The 20,096-nt window shown below is 39.0% G+C and overlaps 1 protein-coding gene across 1 annotated transcript; it reads right to left on the bottom strand.

Annotated features, from left to right (window-relative positions):
- Positions 1 to 552: 552 nt before the first annotated feature.
- Positions 553 to 13,094, bottom strand: ilvbl (ilvB (bacterial acetolactate synthase)-like). Its single transcript, XM_061719024.1, has 14 exons — positions 12,689 to 13,094; positions 10,327 to 10,528; positions 9,923 to 10,050; positions 8,253 to 8,503; positions 7,348 to 7,447; positions 7,078 to 7,175; positions 3,534 to 3,670; positions 3,098 to 3,232; positions 2,864 to 2,978; positions 2,592 to 2,761; positions 2,269 to 2,339; positions 2,111 to 2,182; positions 1,285 to 1,390; positions 553 to 1,174 (listed from the first exon to the last, which is right to left on the bottom strand). Exons 1-14 carry the CDS (start codon positions 12,800 to 12,802, stop codon positions 996 to 998), a joined length of 1,878 nt encoding a protein of 625 aa, XP_061575008.1. The 5' UTR covers positions 12,803 to 13,094; the 3' UTR covers positions 553 to 995.
- Between the last annotated feature and the right edge of the window lie 7,002 nt (positions 13,095 to 20,096).

Below are 20,096 nucleotides of genomic sequence, written 5' to 3'. Positions count from 1 at the left end.
ATGCTGATTTAATACATCTTTTGTTTAGAGCCACAGCTTTTAAAAAATACTTTCATATTTTGATCCTGCATTACACAAAATATAGCTTTAATTAAGATGATTGTCACCAGAGAGTGTGTAATTGTTACTGCCATCATTTATACAATCAGATCTGTTTTCCGCCCACAAATTGTTGTGGACCACGTCAGCAGAACAGCCTCTTGTAAAAGTATAGCTACTGCAATCTGCCATCTCCTGGTCAAAATAAGAACTGCACTAAGTGTCACAATGGAACAGAATAGTCCATTTAAATATGAACTGTACTTTTTAGTGTGAAAGAAGAATCTTAAACCTAAGATATTTGATCCCATTTTTGTAGTAGTGGCAGATCAAAATATGAGTTGGGATATGACACTTAAAACTAAGACTTTTACACTCTGTGCTGTTCGAGATGTTTCCAAGACAGTGGTCACACTGCACAAACGAGAGATCCTAAAGTTGATGCCGTGTTTATCCGTAATTTGTATTAACAAATCCCAAATTCATAAGGAAAACCCATTAACTATGTACAAATCAGCTTTAAATGTCACTTTAATTCAGAACCAAATCAGCAGATACATCTTCAATCTACTGTATTTGAAGATACAATCAAGGCTTTAAAAGGCATACCATTAGTCAGTCATCAACATTCAAAGTAATTCTTCTAGTAAAGCATTTTTTTTTCATAAATCATAAGCAGTACAGAATATTACAGCTCTTAAGATTTCCTGAATCCATGTATAAAGGCTTCGTGTTCATGTCAGAACAGGAGCAAAGGCATACAGGTCACATATGATCATTTCAATCAATGTTCTCTTTCACAAGTGATTTCAGTCTCTGGTTTATTTGCTAAACTTGTAAAAGACTGTTTAAAGGTCAAAAGTTTAAGAGAAAAATCTCTAAACAAAGTGGAAGTGCCCCCTTGTTTACCTGTTCCCTTTTAAAAAGTACATGTTTACTGCATGCACACAGCTGCTCTACACAGAGATTGAACCCTCTCTGAAGTTGGTCTTCCCTATCAAAACATTGAGAAGCGTGGCCTTGCCCTCCTTGGCGTCCCTCTGAGCCTGCTGGATTATATCGCTTAACTGGTCTTCGTCTTCCCTTCTTACGATGTAGCCATTACCACCGTAGCCATCTGCCACTACATGATAATCTGCAGATACAAGAAAGAAATTCAATACACCATTTAGCAGCTGGAATATCAGTTGTGTGTATGGTACGAGCAATCAAAGCATTGAACGTCATGAGAGGAAGAAAACGTGCCTGTAAATGAAAGGCCACATGCCACGTTGCTGCCCAGGATGGGAACCTGCTCTCTGGAAATCTGACTCCAGCACGCGTCGTTTCCCACCACAGCAATAACTGGCGTCTAGGAAGTATTAGTAATAAACAAATAAAACATTATAATGAGACTCCCATCAGTGAGACTTGCATAGACTGGAACAATTATGAATAAAATGTATACATTATAAACCCTTCCATTGTCTACTGTTTTTTTTTTTTTTAGTTTAGTTTATTTTCGGTCATGTCACAAAAAAAAAAAAATAAAAAACCAAGAATAAAACTGACAACAAGAAAATGTTCAACCGTTCAAAGAAAACATAACAAAAAAGTTTGCAGTATACAAATAAACAAATAACATCTAGACCGAAAAAGGGGTAGGCTGAAGCAAAGCTTATTATTTGCCTACCCTCAAAAAGATTAATTAAATTAATAAAATAAAAGCAAAAAGTAAGAGAAAGACTGCCGGTAAACAAATTGCCTCTGTGGGGATAACAAACATTCTCAAAAAATAAAAAATATAGGTGCAGTCTACATGTTACCTTCATCCTTAAAAAATCAAAGCAAATCACCAATTAAATAAATACCCAAATCAACATCAAGCCACTCATTAATTTAATATATGGAAATCATCCTTCTTTTCAATGTTTTTTTTAAATAAAGTTAAAGTTCTACATAACTTCTGTAACTGTAATCCTGTTTTACTGTAGTTCAGATCAAATGCTATTCATGCATCAAGTACTGTATGTTTATTATGGAAAAATTAGTATTTTCAATGTAATGCAAATATTGAGATTAGAGACTTTACCTTGTGTCTAGTGAACGTGTCAAACTCTGCAACAGTGTACCCCAAAGACCCGTCACCATAGACTATCCACACCTGAAAAGCAAAACAGCATTTTATTGGAAAAAGTGACTGAAAAAACAGTGAAAAAATACAAACAAAATGGGAAAAAACAACCATACCTCAGATTCAGGCCGACACAGTTTTGCCCCGAGAGCAAAACCTCCTCCAACTCCCAGAGTGCCAAAGGCTCCTAAGGAAAAAGGACCAATACAATTATGACACCTTGGCAGCAAAGGAAAATGGTTAATATAACAACACATGATGAAACACAACTCATAATTATGCAGCCCATGCTCACATATAGTCAATCTATGAATAAAAAGTCTACGAGAGTACAGTGTTCTGTGTTCTACAGCATTAGGATTTTATGTGCCAACAAAAAACATCAAATCAGTCAACAACCTGACATCTGATTGGTTTGATTCCATTGCTGCTCGTCTACCTGGATCTAGCCAACGCAAAGGTCCTCTTGGTCTCATTATGTAAGCAGCACTTCCCACAAAGTCTCCTCCATCTGCTACAATGATGCTGTCCTCAGCCATTAGCTCGTCCACACAGTGGAGGACCTTCAAGGGATTCAAGTGGTGTTCCGTTTTCTCTTCTGCTTTAGCCCTGAGTTGGAAAATACAATTTTTTTTGTAATGGAAAAAATATTTGGGAGCATGTTAATGCTTTTGCTTTGACATTTATTAAAAAACCCCGACCTCTGCTCACCTGTTTGCATTTTCTTTGGTTGCATCTCCAGCTTTAAGGCTCTGAGGCCATTCCTCTGGACAGCGATGGCCCTTCAGCCCTTTGGAAAGATGCACTAGAAATGAACCAGGATCACCTAAAAAAAGAAAGAAAATATCACCTCTTTGAAACTGGTCCATGTCTACAAATATGACAGATTTGCAAACTGTTACTGTACTCATCAACCCGGAGGAATGTGCTGGGTCGTAAACGTACCCTGAACTGCTACCGTTGGTTTCCAGAACATGTCAGAGTTTTTCAGCAGCTGTGTCTTGTCTCTGTTGACAGCAATGATTGTGCTGCGTCTGTTCAGAACTCTGCCGTAACTCAGCCGGAAGTCACACACGGTACCTGCAAACACAACCAGACAGCTTAACTCAGGGAATTCTGATTAACCCGTGTCTTTACTTAGTACTTTCACAATATAAGGTGTCATCTCACTGTATTTTCATTATAACAATAAAACAAAGAGTTGTGAAGAAAGTATCGTATTGGTGCGCCATCATATCATAATAAACTTCTGTTAAATATGGATGTTGTTCTCTGCTGGCCGTAAGAAAGAACAGAAGTTGAAAGCCTTTTTAAACTGCTTCACTTCTGGGACTCAGACACCACTGCCAGCTTTTGAATATAAAGTGTGATAAAACTTGACCTGCTAAGAGAACCAAGTCGGCCTCCTTTAGAGCATCGCGCCGGTTCTGTCGGATGTGGATGGGGCTGTCTTTACCAAGCATGCCACGAGACATGCCCCCGAGAAAGCAGGGGATACCCAGATCCTCCAAAGCCTTCCTATAAAACAGGACAACATTTGGACTCAATGATCTGTCTGCCTTATAGCACAAAATGACAAACTAATGGCAAAACTAATGCATTCCACAATACTCAGAGGTGTAGCACAAAGCAAAACCAATGATTAAAGTACGTCAAGCCTGTAGTGGATTTTAGTGCCACAAGGAGCTCTCTTTTAACCTATTTAGAGGACTTTATGCACAACACCCCAGTTTGAGATACATTTCTGGACAGTTTTGCATAAACACGCCTGTAAAGAGCCCTGCCGTTGCACTATTTTCTTTCCTGATGATACTGCAGATAGAAAATCCAGATTGAAACATTTTAAAGTTGAAAGTTAATTCAGTGAGTAACGTGCATTTAGAAGTCAACCAAGTCCTTTTACCTCAGCTGCCAAATGTACTATTTAATAACATATTTTTAAGGGAAATGTTGCCATTTAATCTGTCAAATATTTGATCCTGAATTATACTGTACATGCAAACCTGTTGAGCTGTATGTTAAGCCAACAAATATTTGCACTTATGCTCACGGTGTTACCATGGGAACCTTTGGTATCGCCACGACATCACTATTAGGCAGAATAAACACATTTTATATTTTTTCCTGATTCGCTGAAAAGCCCATTTTATGCCGCTGATACTAGAGCTAAAGACAAAAGTTAGAACAGTAATAGGTCTTATATATCGATGGATTTTATTTAGTAAAATCATCTTCAGTGGTGGTTTCCATTTCAGTGTCAGAGCTACATGCACTTCCCGAGTGTCAAGTCAAGAGCTTTCTGTCATTGAGTTTCCTTCCTGCTGCATTATCACAGTAGTCAGTCTCATATTTATCTGATAGGTTCAACTTTGTTAATGTAAATGAAGAGTCTTCCTCACACAGTAGATTTATCCAGAGTCAAGCAGGGTTCTTTCCACCTAATATTTGCTTCCCTTTGTAATATTATTGGATGGCATACATTTCCATTTCTATGGTGATGAAACTCAGTTATACCTGTCCATGAAACCAGAGGAAACTAACCAGTTAGTCAGACTGCAAAGCATGTCTGAAAGATAAAGCGCTGGATGCCTCAAAATGTTCTTAAACTAAATTCAGATGAAACTTAAATTGTTGTATTTGGACCCAACCCCTTCAGGGACTTATTGTTTAGCTATATGACATTTCCATGGCCTCTAGTTCTACAGTTACTAACCTGGGATTTATTTTTGACCAGAATCTGTCCTTCAATTCACATATTAAACAGGTGTCTAGCTCTTTTCACCTTTGCCAAATTACTAAAATTAGAAAGATCCTGTCTCAGACTGACACAGAAAAACTGATCCATGTATTTGTTACTTCAACGTTGGATTATTGTAATTATTAATTATTGTCTTTTCCTAAAAATTCTCCAAAAGAATCTCCATCTCATCTAAAATGCTGCAGCTCTGACACTAGCAACTAGCAGGAGAAATCAAATGTCCCCGTTTTAGCTTCTATTCATTTGCTATCTATAAAATCCAGAATAGAATTTAAAATTTGTCCACATATAAAGCTCTTAATGACCAATCTCCATCTTAAAGAGCTCATAGTTCCATATTTTCAAAGTTAAGCACTTCAGTCTCAGACAGCAGGTTTACTTGTGGTTCCTAGAGTTTCTAAAGTAAAATGGGAAGTGCAGCCATGAGTTATCAGTCCGCTCTCCTCTGGAAACAGACACCCTCTTTACCTTTAAGATAAAACTTTCCTTTTCGATAAAGCTTATATTTGATGGCTCAGGTCTGCTCTCTTCTACTCCAGCTCTGTTAATGACATCATTGTCGTTGTTGTTATTAACCTGCTTTCCTTTGTCCCAGCAGGGCTCAATTTCACAAAGCGGGTTATCTTGAAACTGAACTCATGGAAACCCTGAGTTCTCCGTTTCATAAACCGGGGTTACTTAAACAAGAGGGTTCAGTTGAGCGTTTTAGAAACCGACGTAACTCACAGTCCGAGTCTGTTATTGCGGTAACTGACTGAAGTAAACCTGGTCAAGAGCTCATTAACTTCTAAATACCCTGAGTTACTTTCTGTCTCCTCCCTTTCATGAAGCTCAAAAGAGTTCAGTTTGATCAGACAATCAATCATATAAATCTCATTTTAAAGACATCTGAACAATGACATTCACACTGGGAAGATATATCTAGGATTCAAATAGACAGTTTAATGCAATCAAACCAGCACTGACTTGTACCCATTACACCCTGGTGGCTTTTTAAGACCGTTAGAAGAAAAATACCTCTTTTATTCTTCTTTTTTGTGCCAGTTAGCCGAGATGACCTCATTCTCCAGTCCATATTTCCCATTAAGACTCCTTCAATGATTTTAACTTTTGATTTTTCCATCATCCAAAATGTTTTTAAAGTGAATACAACCAAACCTGTAAGGTTTGAGTTACCTGTCTGAAGCATGTTTTATAGCTTACTTAATATTCAGCTGTTTCAAGATCCTTATTTTTTTTCATTCCAAGGATTGCACCTACATGACAGCAAATATTTAGAACATCTACATTCATTCGATATTGTAAAAAGTTGTTAAATATTTTAATTTGCCTACGCATTAACAGGCTCTGCAATTTTCTCCCACATCGACTCTATTTTTCGCCAGTGTAGCCGTGTCGCTGTGGTGGGAGGTTTGAACTGCTCGGTCCGGCGGGGAAACGAGAGTTGATGTGGCAGAAAAATTGTGTTTGGTGGGGAGCAGTGAGACCTGGCATTAGGGGGATCACCGTTTAGCCTTCTGGAGGTGTTGTGGGACTGATAAAAGGCTGGTGAAAGGAGGTTCCCACCTGAAGAACCCAGACATCAGTTATTGCCGCTCACAGGTAGATCATCAAGGCCTTTACTGAGTGCTAATCCTTCTTTGGAGCACAAGTTTCTTGTGTTTATTATAACTTCATGCAATCTGTTGGTTTCCTTAGTGAGGCTATAATTATTAATATTGTTATTTTCTTGGCTTTTCATTAATTTGACTCATTTGGAGTGAGTTGAAATGTATTCCTGAAGTGCCTTGAGACAAAATTTGTCGAGATTTGGCACTATATAAATAAAGAATTCAATTCTAGTACTTCTGATTCAGGATTTAGGTTTTGTGCAGCCATATAACACCGTTTACCCCGGGCTACGTAAACTTTCATAAAGTTTTCAGGCAAAATTTCCATCTTCAATAGCATAAAGGGTCTAAAGTAAAAAATGAAAGTAAAAGAAAAAGGTCTGGCCCTTTCAACATTGTATTCCAACCAATCACTGTTGCAGGAACCTGATAGACAACTAAAACATTTTGACAAAGCTGCAGTCGTCTGAATTGCACAATAGATTTTTTAAATGGTTACACATCTGATCATTACTAGCAGTTGGGTTGTAAAGAACAATAGGCACACTATCCCTTACCTGACATCCTCCGCTGGCTTTGGGGGTAATGTTGCTTGGCTACCCAGAAGAATAACAGGTTTCTTGGCTCGACTCACCAGCTCTATGCACTTTTGTATCTGATTTTGTATTTAAGTAAACACAACAAAAACATGTCAAACTGGGTTAAGCTTTTTCATACAGTCTGAAATAGTAGAATTGTCTGATAAAGATATTTAACCAGAAACATGAGCTCAAACTAAACATTCAAGTATTATTAGAGGTTTCAAACAAAAAAAAACCCAGACTTACCTGATCTTCTGTGGCTTGAGGGAAGTGAACAGGAAGTGGAGACACATCTCTGGTCTCCCAGGCTCCAGCAAAAAGGTTCATGAGGTGGTTATTAAGGTACCTACCAAAAACAACAAAACAACAAAACAAAAAGCAGACCAGAACATTCAATAGTTGTAATTGACAGTGAAAAATTGTGGGTTTTTAAAGGATTCTGGCCTAGTTTTATTACCTAAAGTTAGGGCTGGGCGATATGGACCAAAAGTCATATCTCGATATTTTCTAGCTAAATGGCGATACTCGATATATATCTTGATATTTTTTCTGTGCCTTAATTGGGGTTTCCCCCAAAGCATTATAGCATAGCATCTCTGTTAGCTTCATTTTTTTCTGAGGCAAACCCTTAAAAAAACTGTCAGTTTTAATACAAAGCCTCGGGCCAAATGTCACACAGGTACATTTGTTAACAGAGGTCTGCACAATATCAAAATGTATAAAACAAATGAAATAAAAATAAACTGCCTGCATATATAGAATAAAAATGCTTCTTGAATAAAAGAAAACAAATATTCCTTTCCTGCATAACAATTAAATTAAAATACACTGTGCAATTAATACAATGTAGACAGTAACAGGCAGACTTTTCCACTGAGGTTGACAGTTGTGCAAATAACAAAACATTTGTGCAAATCTCAAATAAAACATTCAAGTCAATTTCTCACAAAATAAGCTATATCAAAATCATAAAAAAAAAAAAAATTTAAATCGATATAAACGATATTGTCTCGTACCATATTGTGTTTGAAAATATATCGATATTAAAATCTCGATATATCGCCCAGCCCTACCTAAAGTCAACGAGATGGTCAGAATCTTTCTTTTTCTATCACACTAGCAAAACAGTGATATGCTTCCTGATAACATACCATGAGACAATCTTTCCCATCAGGCCTTTGGGAGGGTTTTTAACAGCAAACTCTTTGGATACCAGGTGGTAAGGGTACAGGGTGTCGATGGGGAACTCGATGAAAACAGGACCAGGTGTTCCTGACTGAGCGATGGCCAGGGCCTTCCTGAGGGTGGGAACGATCTCCCGGACTGTTCTGATGGAGGCACAGAACTTGCACAGTGGCTTGAAGAGAGACATCTGGTCAATGTCTTGCAGCGACCCTCTTCCCTGTGACACAAACAGTTCAAGAACAGACAATTTTAAGATCTACCAAATCCTGCATTGCATCAGGTGACAACACAACCTGCGACTCCCAGGTGAATACGAATTATGAGCCCTCTTTTTCAAACAAAACCCATTAACTTTTTGATGGGAATTACCAAAAGCATTTACACTTTATATGGATCCAAAATAACAACAATACATTTATCTTAAACTAGATTTGGATAGTTTTCTGATGTCTCAAACCTGACAGAACCCTCTTGTGCTAAATAAGAAGCTTTTGGTTTATGGCATGGTATGTAACTTTATGGTATTTGATTTTTTTTTTCTATCTGTACAGTGTCCTTGAGTGCTGAAAGGCATCTCTAAATAAAATGTATTGTATTTACTAAATCTTAACTCTTGTGGCACTAAAATCAGTGCTCTGAGAATGTCACTCCAGGACTTTGATATTTGTCTTCCTACAAAAAGGTTTTAGGGTGAATTCAGATGTAGCAATGATTTAAAGCTAAAGTGGAAGATATTCCTCAGAATAGCAACATACATAGTCTTGTTTCATGAGCAAGGTATCCTGTGTCTGAAGCGGCAGACCAATCCCACAGTATCACGCTCCCACCACCATGTTTCACTGTTGAAAATGTGTTTTCTGCTTCTACCTACTTCAAAAAGACAAGTTTGCTCATCAGACCAAAGGGCTTCAAAGGCTGCGTTCAGACTGCAGGTAAATCTGATTCATATCTGATTCCTTCTCATATCCGATTTTCAGGGCTGACTGTCCACACTGTTTTTAGCAAGTGTCCAAATCGGATCTGGCTCTGTTCAGACTGGGCCACATCACTGACTGATCTGACGGGTTGCCGTAGCAACGACGTCGGAGCGGAGGCGTCAACCAGCGCGTGTATTGTGTGAAGTAATGTATTTTTTTTTATATACAAAAAAATCCCAAAATATCTGTACCGTTTCTGATTGGGTCGGCACTGCCGGCACTCCTCCCGGAGGTGGTTTCGATCTGGTTTGCAAAAATCAGATCTCATGCGGTTTGGGACTGTTCAGACTTCAAAAGAGTCATCCAGTTTCAATCTGGATGGGCTAAAAATCGGATATTGGCTGGCAGTCTGAACGCGGCCAAATACTTACTGACAGCTGAGGTCAGGATTAAAAGCTTACGGATCAAACATGGTTTGAAGGCAAAAATCACTTGGATGCCAAAGATATTAACATCTCTATTTTCGCCACATTTTGTATAAAGAAAACTATTTATTTTACATTCAAAAGTGGACCACATCAGGGCTTTGACTTTGAGATGTTTGACTATGTAAAGCTTTAACAATGTAAGCATTAGTCAGTATATTGGGGAAATATTCTGTATTTCTTTTGGGGCTAATAATTTTGACAGCTACTGCACAAAAGTACTTCAAAAATCACCTGAAGTAGTGTACCGGCTGCTCCTCCCAGGAGCAGCAACGGAGATTCAGCCATCTGAGCATTCTTCACTGCCGTTACAGTGTTCGTCAGACCCGGGCCGGCAGTCACTGCGGCTACACCGACTGTGCCTGGTACAAGAAGAAACACACTCACCATCAGAAGCTAATAAAACAGGCATGGCAATATTAATGATAATGGTGCCCAAACTAAAGTGCACCTAAAGTTAGCCGGACATTACAAGAGCTGACAGCTTTGCCTGTGTTTAACGCTTTTTTTTTGTCTTTTAGGGTTCTAAGCATCAACACATTTATCCTCCATAGACATGTCAGCATCATGTGTGCTAGAATAAGTTAGAGACTGATTATTAACTAATCTGTTTGTGTGTGTGTGGCTTAAGTCTATACCAGAGAGCCTTGAGACGGCATCAGCAGCGAAGACAGCAGTGGCCTCGTGTCTGGTGTCCACGACGCGGATGCCCACCTTCTCACAAGCCACAAGGATGGGGGAGATGTGCCCACCGACCAGGGTGAAGAGGAATTTGACCCCATGTGCACGGAGAACCTCAGCAACACTCTCACCACCGTGCCGGGGACTCTTGGTTTCAGTCTGAATTAAGCAAGGAAGCAGAAAAATGGCCATGCTGAGCAAAGAACATTGCAAGAATTGTTATTGTTTCCCTGTTTAAACAGAAGCAACAATCGAGAAAACTAGAAGCAGCTCAAAGAAGCTCAAGCCCCATCTTGTCATCCGGCCAGCCTTTCATATAACACAACAGGATGCACTTCAGGTTTGCAGCTGTGACGTGTCGCTTGTCTTTGTGCAATCCCACAATTAACCAGAATGTTTCAATAGCCTCAAATCAGCGTAAACACCTGAATCCAGTTGAATACACATCTGTTTTCAGCTGCACTAGGGCTGGGCGATATATCGAGATTTTAATATATATCGATATATTTTCAAATGCGATATGGTACGAGACAATATCGTTTATATCGATATAGCTTTTTTTTATGATTTTGATAAAGCTTATTTTGTGACAAATTGACTTCAATGTTTTATTTGAGATTTCCACAAATGTTTTGTTATTTGCACAACTGTCAACCTCAGTGGAAAAGTCTGCCTGTTAATGTCTACATTGTATTAATTGCACAGTGTATTTTAATTTAATTGTTATGCAGGAAAGGGATATTTGTTTTATTTTATTCAAGAAGCATTTTTATTCTATATATGCAGGCAGTTTATTTTTATTTCATTTGTTTTATACATTTTGATATTGTGCAAACCTCTGTTAATAAAGGAACCTGTGTGACATTTGGCACAAGGCTTTGTATTAAAACTGATTGTTTTTTTAAGGGTTTGCCTCAGAAAAAAATGAAGTTAACAGAGATGCTATGCTATAATGCTTTGGTGGAAACCCCAATTCTGGCACAGAAAAAATATCGATATATATCGAGTATTGCCATTCAGCTAGAAAATATAGAGATATGACTTTTGGTCCATATTGCCCAGCCCTACTCTGCACTGATACTTTTAAGCCTGGGTCACAGAACTTGATTACATTTTAACTGCTGATTTTATCCATTGTTCTTTTGTGTCTTTTAAAACATGCTTCTTATTTATGTGATGCTTTAATGTCTCTGTAAAGCACTTTGAATCACCTTGTTGTTGAATTGTCCTGTATAAATAAACTTGCCTTGCCATTGTCAGAGGTGTCAAGTAACAAATACTTGTTACCTTACTTAAGTAGAAATTTTGGTTATCTATACTTCACTGGAGTAATTATTTTTCAGACGACTTTTTACTTTTACTCCTTACATTTTCATGCAATTATCTGTACTTTTTACTCCTTACATTTTAAAAACAGCCTTGTTACTCTATTTCATTTTGGCCTTAAAAAAAAACCTATCCAGTTAAATTGCTCCATCCGGATAGAGTGAATTTGGTTGTGGTTGTTTCAGATGTTCTTGTCCAGTTTTGTTCTTACATCCGTTGCCCTCAGATTCCTGCAACTAAACTTGGATGTACATTCCAACAAAGGTTAGGATAAATGATAACATGCCTCTGAAGTTTGACTTTTTGCACCATTACAATACTTATAGGCAACTAGTCATCATATCTCCTGCTCTCTGAAACACATGTTAATGCTCAATAGTACACATATATGGTTCTTTAATAGATTTGCATTATACTAAGATGCATTCATTTTCAATGGCTTTTGTCCTTAATGGCTTTTTTCCCCCTTACATTACTTTTACTTTTATACTTTAAGTAGTTTTGAAACCAGTACTTTTATACTTTTACTTGAGTAAAAAACTTGAGCTGATACTTCAACTTCTACAGGAGTATTTTTAAACTCTAGTATCTATACTTCTACCTGAGTAATGAATGTGAATACTTTTGACACCTCTGGCCATTGTGCAAGGAAAAACGTCAAGGCTGGTCAAAGTTTAGGTGACAGGCTGCAGCTCTGCTCACCTTTCACCTGTGAGGATTTAGAGACCACAGGTGACTCGTAAAGAGGGGACAGATAATAATGTGGCAGCGTCTGAACTGGCTGAACTGTGCAGTGCTGCTGCTTTAAAAAGTAACTGCGTCAGGACCATGCAACAGAAAACAGGGTTTGATGCTGACTTAAACCTAAATTATGGTTCCGCGTTAAATCGACGCAGAGCCTACGCCGTAGGTACGGCGTCGCCGCGTACCCTACGCCGTAGGCTCTGCGTCGGTGTAACGCGGAACCATAAATCAGCCTTTCTGAACACCTACCTTGTGAAACAGCTGATAAAACAAGCCCAGTCTGTATGCAGCCAGCACCAGCCCCCCCACTGCAATGCAGGCACAGCCTCCCAGAACCGAGCAAGCAGCTGCAAACGGGTCCATCTCTCGCAGCTGGAGCAAAAGTTGCACGTCTAAAAGTGATAAAACTTGCTTCAACTCCGCGGTGAAACCTGCTCTTAGTCCAGAGTCGGTGCTCCCTGGTTCAGGCTAGGCTAACATATTGTGCAGCAGCGCTCACAACAACGGCTAATGGCGCAGTTGTCTAATATTTAGTGACGGGAGAAAGAGTTTGGAGGGCATCGCCTCGACTCAAGTAAGAGTAGTTTGAATGAGCCAGCTCTGTTTCCGTGACAGCTGCGTCGATACAGGAACACCAGTCGAGGTAAACTGACTAGTGAAGGTCAAGCAGACGAACATATCCATACTTCCGGAAAAACTTTTCAGAATAAGGGCTTCCTTAGAAAAATACGATAGTAAGAGAAGAGATCTTGGACAAGTTAATTTTGTTTTATTCCTTCGTTTTCCCCAAAGTACGAGGGAGTATTAGGGCCAAACTAAGACAAAAAAAAATTGTCGTACGAGAATAAAGTCGTAACATTACGAGAATCAAGTCGTAATATTACGAGAATAAAGTCGTTACATTACTAGAATAAAGTCGTAATATTATGAGAATCAAGTCGTAATATTACGAGAATAAAGTCGTTACATTATGAGAATAAAGTCGTAATATTACGACAATAAAGTCGTAACATTACGAGAATAAAGTCGTAATAGAATAAAGTCGTAATATTATGAGAATCAAGTCGTAATATTACGAGAATAAAGTTGTTACATTACGAGAATAAAGTCGTAATATTACGAGAATAAAGTCGTAACATTACGAGAATAAAGTCGTAATAGAATAAAGTCGTAATATTATGAGAATCAAGTCGTAATATTACGAGAATAAAGTTGTAATATTACAAGAATAAAGTCGTAATATTATGAGAATAAAGTCGTAATATTATGAGAATCAAGTCGTAATATTACGAGAATAAAGTCGTTACATTACGAGAATAAAGTCGTAATATTACAAGAATAAAGTGGTAATTTATGAGAACTCTAACAGGAAGAGCATCTTCTCCCTGTGTTAAAATGAGGAATATCCTGTGAAGTTATATTTATATATTATATTATATATTACAACTTTATTCTCTTAATATTAAGACTTTATCCTCACAACATTATGACTTTATTCTGGTAATTCTACTTTATTTTCGTAATTTCCTTTTTTTTGTTGTTTTAGTTTGGCCCTAATACTCCGTAGTACCAAAGAAATGTCACTCCTGCGTTTTGTTATTCTAAACTCATCAAAGGTCTAACATCTAAGTTTAAGTAAGACAGACATTTTACTTTTATTGTGAAAGTGAATTGTTTTTCCGGTGAATCGAAGATCTTAACATCAAAGATGTCTTACTCTGTCGGTACAGGTCTGTGTACTGAACTGGACAGTTTTTATTTATTTTTCATCAACCTTTATTGAACCAGGAAGTTTAAAGGTGGAAAGTGTATATTGTGATCATGACAGTGTCATTCCAGGAACAGACCAGCACTTAGACCAGTGGTCCTCACTCCTGGTCCTCGAGAGCCGCTGTCCTGCATGTTTTTGAACAGAACTGGAGACAGTGTTTGAAAACATAAAATTAATAATTGTATATCATCATTTACTTTCAACAATATATATGTGTATATATGTGTATATGCTGTACATTGTGTTTATTTCACTGCACAACCACTTCCGGTTAGATGCTAACTGCATTCAGTTGCCTTGTACTTTAACATGTGCAATGATAATAAAGTTGAATCTAATCTAATCTAATCTAACAAGACAAAGACAAGAAACAGTTTGGCCCTCGTCTCTGCCAGACTAATCGTGTCATTTCTGCAAAACCTGCGGCATCAAGAAGGACAGTATCCAAAGGCACATAGGCACATAGGCAGTTATTTGTAACCTGCAACTCCCACACCCCAGACACGCCGCCCGCTCACAATGAGGGTCACATTTCTAAGACATTTGAACCCTCATATTTCTTTTATTGTCCTGTTACACTTTACTTGACAATGCTTTATTTGTTGGTCACTGTTGTTCAAAGTGTAAATTTTAGTAGATAGAAATACTGATGTCATAAAAGCCCTGTCAGGGAATTGTTGCTGTAGGGATGGAGCTGGAGACTGCAGATGAAGTTCATGCAGTTCACTGAGATCTGTGTTGCTGAAGATGCATCTCCAGCTAGGCTTCTCTTTTAGACAATGAATAATTTAAAGGGGGAGACTCATTGGTTATGTTTGTTAAACTCTCTAAACAGGTACTTAAATCACTCGAAACATCCCTCATGTTGTTAGATCTGAGTTCTCTTATGCAGATGTGATGTTCACAAGCTAAATATTATTGAAAATACAAGACCATTAAATACATTTTGCCTGTTATGCTTGTGTTTGCTCTCGTATGTCCCTGTACACCAAAGCGTAACCTGTAAAAGCTGGTGAATGCGATCGTTTGCTCAGGTAACCTCCTCATCAGCCCACACCTCCATACGGTCCAGCTCTTCTCACTGCAGCTCCTGGATCGCCCTCCCCGTCGCCTCCTCACACTCTGGCCTCTTCTAGGGAGCTCAATGAGCTGCTGCATGTATGAAACCATGTTTTCTTAGATTCTTTAACTCAACCTCCTCCCTAATTACTATTACACACAACCTCAACCTTATTAATACCCCTCCTTCACAATAAAGCTTCTCATAGCTGTTCTCCTCTGAGGACTAGCTCCGATCTGTCCAAGCCACAACACATCAGCAGCAACTGTCCGACTGAGGCGCTGGTTTTGAGACTGGTGTCATCGTGAGCTCACATAGAAAGTTGTAACTTTGGTTCTGTCAGTGATTATGAACGGTGCATTGTTCACATTTCCAGACCTCGAGTGTCCTCTAGTCCTGCCCGTGACACTTAGGTCTTGTGTTAAAGGGGACCTATTATGAAAAACACGTTTTTTCTTGTTTTAACATATATAAAGTGGTCTCCCCTCACCCTGCCAACACATAAAAGATGGAAAGACACGAAATTCTGCAGGGTCTGTACACCCCGCCCAGCTGAATCCTCCAGTGTCATGTGACTTCTACAAGCCGCATTATAAGGCCTATGATAAAACATATAAAGCGCAATAAAACAGTCAGGTCATTTAAACTTTAAGGTGACGTTGATTAGATGTTGGATGATGGTTGCTTGCAAGCACTACAGAATTAGTTACAGTATGTTGTTCTTTTTTACTTTTTTGTTGATTTTTTTCTTTAAACTGCAAGAGGAAACTGTCCCCCCACAACTACCACCCAGTGTTTTCAATGTACCAACTTTTTTAACACTTTGTTAACCTGCAAAGTTGACCCTACTCTACACTTCTTCAACATTAACAGAAAAGGCTCCAAAAAGTGTAAGATGCCATTCTTTGACAATAGGCCAAGCGAGTGTATTGCCTAGCTAAGTACTGTGCCAGCTGTTCAGTTGCATTGGTATTGAGCTTAGCTGTTGGCATAAACTGGGGATGAAAGGACTGTGTCGACTAATTTAAGTCAATGTGACAAAGTTTTGTGTTTTTTTTGTTGGTCACATTCTGTGTATGGAGCCTTTCTTTCCACTTTGGTTGCTAGTGGCACGTACACACCACAAAAGTCACCGCTGGCTGATGCAGGGTGGCTACGGTAGTCAGTTTGTAACGACTCACTTGTAAAGATCGGGGGGTGTAATGTTGAGATATAGCAAAACAACCACTTGCAGGGAGGGTTGGGCAGATGTTTAGAACTGGACATAGTGCCTTGTTTGCTCCATTTTACCTTCCTCAGATGGCCCTGTCTCATCTAAAGGCTCTCTAAAACAAAATTTCCCATTTACCTGTCACCTCGCCTCCAACAGAGCTGCTTCAGCTTTCAGCGCTCCCTCGTTCCCCCGGAAAACACTTACTACTCACTCAGTATCCCTTCTTTTCCAGCTTCATTTCAAATCCTTTAGCTGCCATCGCTCTCTGTTATTCAGCTTTCTTAGCAGCTCACTCTGTTTTAGATTTAGCCCCTTGATCTTCAAATGCAATGCATGTTTCGGTTACTTCTGCTTTAGTATGTCCTCATTCTAATGAGCTGGTTGGCAATGCAGATAAGCATGAGCTTTTCCTACTTATGAGTTAAATGAACAGTCTATGAAGATTTTATATGATATATATATATACTGTACACATAAATTGTGGACTGTATGTTTGTAATAATCTACCACCAGATGGTGGTCTTGTTCTTCTGCCAGTCAAAGTGGACAGCAGCATTGCCTTAACAAGAACACACAGAGGTGGGGCATGGAAATGGCACTTACTCTAATGTCAACAGAAGCCGCCAGGCAGAGATCATCAAGAAACAGCACATAGATACCATAGAAATGTTTATTCAGATCTACTCCTTCTCACCCCTCCTCCACTCACCCTCAGTTAATGAGCTTGTGGGTAGATTCAGTGGTAAAATTATTAGTACTATTGATACCATTGCTCCCACAGAGGTGAAGTTGATCACTGCCACAAAGAAACCTCCCTGGAGAAATGCTGCTCGGGTCAGAGCTGAAAAAAGTGTTGAAAAGCTGAAGGTGGTGGAAAACTAAATTACAGGTTAATTATGACATTTATGAAGAGAGACTGAACAGATATAATACGGAGCTGACGGATGCAAGGAAATCATATTTCTCTGATATCATTGCCAAAAACAACAATAATGCATGCACTTTGTTCAGTGCTGTTGACAGGCTAACAAATCCCCCTGGGTCAGTGGACCCTGAACTTCTATCCAAACGTGCCTGCAATGAGTTTGCCTCTTTCTTTACTGACAAGATTAAAAAAATCAGAGTCCGTCAGTGCTCTTATGCTATAAGCCTCTGTATCTAATGAGAGAAACCTGGACACAATTCTCTCTAATTACTCATAAGAACCTGGCTGACATCATACACCACCTGAATTCAACCACTTGCTGCCTTGATACTCTGGCAACAGGGTTTTTTAAGAGTGTTGCAAACATTTAAATTTAAAATGAAATGTAAAAATGTATCCTTTTATGAAAATAGCTTGTGAAGTCGGGACCAATCACAAGTCACAACTCCCTGTGCGTCAGCACATAGTGTTCTGTCATATTTTCAGTTTGTTTATTGCTTACAAGGGACACACGGGAGTGGGACATACAGTATATCCTCGCTGACTTTTTGCTCTAATTGTGTGAAAATAATCCTCCTTTCTGTAGATTATGTGACCATTTCATTAATTTATTGTTGGCACTACAGAGACAATCAAGTTGGGATTTTCAGCTCGATGTCTGTAGACTGTTATTAATTAAAGGCCCATCCAAAATGATGTTGGCCCATCCAGAATAGAAATCCTGGCGCCACGCCTGGTGGCAACATTTCAGTGTTGGTGTTACTGGATCTCAGTTTGACACGGTCAACCATATCTTGATAGACCGGTTGAAGAACTGGGTGGAACTTTCTGGCACAGCACTTACCTGGTTGGACTTATCTAAAAGACAGGGACTATTTTGTGTCTTTAGGTAACTACAAATCAGAGCTAACAAAAATAACATGTGGAGTTCCTCAAGGTTCAATTCTGGGGCCTCTGTTGTTTAACATCTATGTGCTCCAACTCGCTCAAATCATGAAAATGAACAAAATGTGTTATCATAAATATGCAGATGTTTCACAAATCTATATAACCATTTCAGCAGGAGACTATCATCCAATTCAAACATTGATCAAATGCATTGCTCAAATTAAAGTGTGGATGTTCCAGAATTTTCTTCAGTTAAGTGAAGACAAAACAGAAATAATAGTGTTTGGAACCAAGGAAGAAAGATTAAAAGTCAGCACTCAGCTTCAGCAGTAAAGCTAAAAACAAATAGCCAAGCCAGAAATCTGGGCGTGGTTCTGGACTCAGATCAAAATTTTAAGTTACATTAAGACAGTAGTGAACTGTAATACTGTTCTTACTGGTTTCCCCCCCAAGAAAATCCATCAAACAGCTGCAGTTAGTTCAGAATGCTGCTGGCCGAGTCCTCACTAAGACCAAGGGACTGGACCATAAAACTCCAGTTCTTGGATCTTTAAACTGATTCATTGATTGATTGATTGATTGATTGATTGAAGAATTTATTAGAAGAATTACATAGGATCAGGTACAGTTTCATGACAGTACAGATTCGCTGATACAAAGTCAACTAAAAGGCATTATTCCAAGAAAGCATTACACTTGTTTACATTGGAGACCTTTTTTAACTCATATAACATTGAATGACATATAGGTAAGAAGCAGTACTTTGTAGGGAAGATTGTAAAAAAAAAAGAAAAGGGGGGAATTACTGTTATTTTGCACTGAGAGAGGCTTCCTGCCTGTCACAGAATAGATGTTAAAATCCTACTGTTGGTTTATAAATCTCTGAATGGAGCGGCTGAAGGCTCTGGACCCCATAGTGGACAAATGGGCAACGGGCACAGTAAGGATGATGGAAATGTGCTATACAAATAAACTTGCCTCACTCTGAAGAGTGCATAACAGCGTTTCTCAATGCTTCTCAAGGGCTACTGCCCTGCATATTTTAAAGGTTTCCTTGCTCTGACACTCTGGATTTAAATCAATTGATCATTGATAGTCTACTGCATATCTTAATCACAAGCTGATGGTGATACATTCAGTAGAATCGGGTATGTCAACTCCCTACAGAAACACCTGCTGATCCAGAAGTTACACCATCTCAGCATCCCCCCCATCTGATCCACCTCCCCCACAACTTCCCCACAGACCAACTGCAAGCAGTAAGGGTGGGCTCAACCACATGCCCTGCACTCACCATTAACACCGGGGTCCCACAAGGATGTGTATTGAGCCCTTTTGTGTACACTCTCTACACCAATGACTGCCTTAGCATCTCTCCCACCACATCATATCCCACCATATCATATTCAGATGACACAGCCATTCTGGCTCTTCACTTAGATAACAAATCCACTCTGGACTATCACAATACAGTCACTCATTTCGCCAAGTGGTGCTCAGACAATCATCTCCAAATCAATGCCAATAAAACAAAGGAATTACTATTCAGCCCTCCCTCACTCCAGAGCCTCACCCTCATAAACACCCAAACAGTTGAGACAGTGGACACTTTTAAATATCTGGGAATAACTCTGGACAGTAAACTCACCTTTGATCAGCACACCACAGACATTCAAAAAAGAAGCCAACAAAGACTGTCAGCCATCCGCAAAATTAAAGGACTACATTGCACCCCACCTCCTGTTACTACTCTACCAAAGCATCATTCAACCCATCCTTCTGTACTGTTCAGCATTTTTT

The sequence above is a fragment of the Cololabis saira genome, chromosome 4 (assembly GCF_033807715.1).
Source record: "Cololabis saira isolate AMF1-May2022 chromosome 4, fColSai1.1, whole genome shotgun sequence".
In the NCBI taxonomy this organism is placed as follows: Eukaryota; Metazoa; Chordata; class Actinopteri; order Beloniformes; family Belonidae; genus Cololabis; species Cololabis saira.
The sequence above is the reverse complement of the archived record's forward strand: the minus strand, read 5'-3'. Positions and strand labels throughout refer to the sequence as shown.